This window comes from Manacus vitellinus, unplaced genomic scaffold, assembly GCF_001715985.3.
Source record: "Manacus vitellinus isolate BGI_N305 unplaced genomic scaffold, ASM171598v3 scaffold_26_pilon, whole genome shotgun sequence".
Classification (NCBI taxonomy): domain Eukaryota; kingdom Metazoa; phylum Chordata; class Aves; order Passeriformes; family Pipridae; genus Manacus; species Manacus vitellinus.
In genome coordinates this window covers 7,965,856-7,968,324 of record NW_021939960.1, presented here as the reverse complement: position 1 = coordinate 7,968,324, position 2,469 = coordinate 7,965,856, and the positions used below count along the sequence as shown (strand labels likewise).

At 53.9% G+C, this 2,469-nt stretch overlaps 1 protein-coding gene across 1 annotated transcript in view; it reads right to left on the bottom strand.

Annotated features, from left to right (window-relative positions):
- Window positions 1-902: 902 nt before the first annotated feature.
- Window positions 903-2,469, bottom strand: part of SAMD10 (sterile alpha motif domain containing 10) — a 9,299-nt gene continuing 7,732 nt past the window's right edge. The window contains 1 exon segment of the mRNA XM_029960398.1: window positions 903-2,252. Coding sequence (XP_029816258.1) covers window positions 2,188-2,252 — 65 coding nt within the window. The 3' untranslated portion in view covers window positions 903-2,187.

Below are 2,469 nucleotides of genomic sequence, written 5' to 3'. Positions count from 1 at the left end.
AGGGGGGAGATAGGCTTTTTCCTGTCTTTTCTTTCCTATTCGTAAAATTCAATAAATTCTCCCAGCTCTGTTGATCATGAGTCTCTAGTGAGGTGAGAAGAGCCAATTTTGCTGCATATTTGAAAAGGTCAGTACGGGCAGAGTAAAAAATTCCAATTTCCGTGTCCTGGGGTGCTGGGGGCTGCACACAGGAAAGCCCTGGAGCTGGTTCCCTGCAGATGGAGCCAGGGGGTCACAGACCCCCAACCCCCAGAGAAGAGACATATCAGTCATGTGGTCTGGGTTACTGTGCTGTGAGCACCAACCAGATTATGCCTTCCAGGAGAAAATTCGGATTTTGGATATCTGCAGGCTTTGCCTTCAGACCAGCACCAAACCTCTGCTCTGAGGGTGACAGATGTGTGTGGAAAATTTCACCAGCAGTGCTGGTGCTGTTGGGATCACTCAGCTGCAGGAGAGAGAACCCCCATGCTTGGATCTAAGTACCATTTGGTGAATCTGTTATCCAAAGCAAAATGGTTTGAGAACCAGATTTTTTTTTCTGAGATATTTCCATCACCTGAACCTTGTACAATTCCTCTGGGGTTTCAGTGCAGTCACCGCAGCCAGAGCCCAGAGATGCTCCATGCATCCTGCATCCTGCACTGCCCCACCATATCCCTCCCTCACAGCAGAACCTATGATCCCAAATTCCCCCACTGTCCCCATTTAGCCACATGCCAGCAAAGATGAGAAGCTTCTTACTTCTCAATGGTTCTGGAGCTGCGGAGGAAATAAATGCTGGCAAACCCCCAGGCTGAGGCTCTTTCCCACAGGACTGTCATCAGGACCCCTGTCCCACATGGAGGTGCTTGTCCCAGGGGATTTAGGGCTGTAGACATTTCCTGAGCATACCCAGGAAGGGCTGAAGGGACCAAACTCACGGCGCAAGTTCAGACGTGGGAAGAGTTGGAAAAGCAGTGAGTTAAAATAACAGTCTCTAATTTATTACCAGCAGAGGAGCAGGTGCGTGGGTGCCTGGCTGGGGGGCACTGTGACCTGCCTCCACATCCCAGTGCCCCAGGGACTCTGGGGTGCTGCTCTTTTTGGACCCCCATGATCCACAGCCCTGCCCTCATCACTGGAGGAGGACCGTGGGGAGGTGACAGCATCCACCCCACCCCCAGATCCTATTTTACACATGGGTGTTCCTTACCTGCCCACATGAGCAGCCTGTGGCTCTGGACAGGGCGGTTTAGTGGGTGGAGGGGTATAACAGCAAACACCTTCACCTTCTTGATGGTGAAGGTCATCAGGAAGGCGCCCGGGTTTGGTGGCACCATCGCCAGCCCCTGGGCAGGAGGTCAAGATGAGCACCTGCCAATGCCTGGTGGAGCAGAGCTCTTCAGAGCTGGTGGGAGCATGGAGAGGAGCAGGGCTGGGCATCGGTGTTGGGGGTACCTGGCACCCAGTAATCCCCCATCCTCACCTGGGGCAGCACCCACACAACCCGGCAGCATCCACGTCTGCTCCCACTGGCCCCTGCATGGGCTCCCCCCTCTGCCCACTGATGAAGGACGATCTCCTGGTGCAGCTCCCTCCAGGCCACAGCACCCTCCCAGCGCATCCATCCTGCCTTTACTTTCAGATTTTCCAGCTCTGATGACTCAGCTCCATTTTTAACTCACCAAGTAGAGCTGGGTGCTGGGGTCTTGGCCCTGCTTTGAATTTTTTTGGCTGGTTGGATCATCTTATTTGCTGCTGATAACGTCACCTCCTCGGACGCTAGAAGACAGCCCAGTCTGATGAGAACACTAAAACTCTCTAAATAAGCTCCGAGGCACGGATACAAGTTGCCGAGTGCTGGGATATTGCCCACGTGCACAATGCTTCAGTGTCCTGCACATGGCTCTGAGCTGCCCCAGGAATCACCATGTTCCCTTTCCCCACAGCACTGAGCCATGCCTGTTGCCATCTCCTTTTTTCCATCTCTTTCCCTATGAACCATCAGGCTCAGGTGGGTGAAAGTTCATCATCTGTCCCAGCAGCCGCTTGGCTAATTTTCCTCCAGCCAAGAGCCATGTCTGCTGGAAGAAACATTCCATCCCTGCACAGGAATGTATTCCTTTAAAAGAAAAAGAAGGAAGAAGCAGGAGAGGAGCCCCAGAGTGTCTGGGAAGCTGTCTCTTCGTATTCCAAGCGTGTGGCTCAGGTCTCGTTTCGGCGGTGCACAGCCCATCCCAGCGGAGCTCGGTTCACAGTGTTGGTGCAATCTGCCAAACAGACGGATCAGCTAGGAGACATTTCCAAAAGAAGCTGGAACAAGGTGGGAGAGGAAGGAATAAACAGCCTGCAGGGTGGCACATCCCAGCTCACCCACTGCCAGCCCCGGAGAACCTCGTCCCTTCCACGCAAAACGGCACCGACGGATTTTGGGCTGTGTGTGGCAGCCTGGCCCTGCGCACCACGACTCATCCCTTCTCACCACAG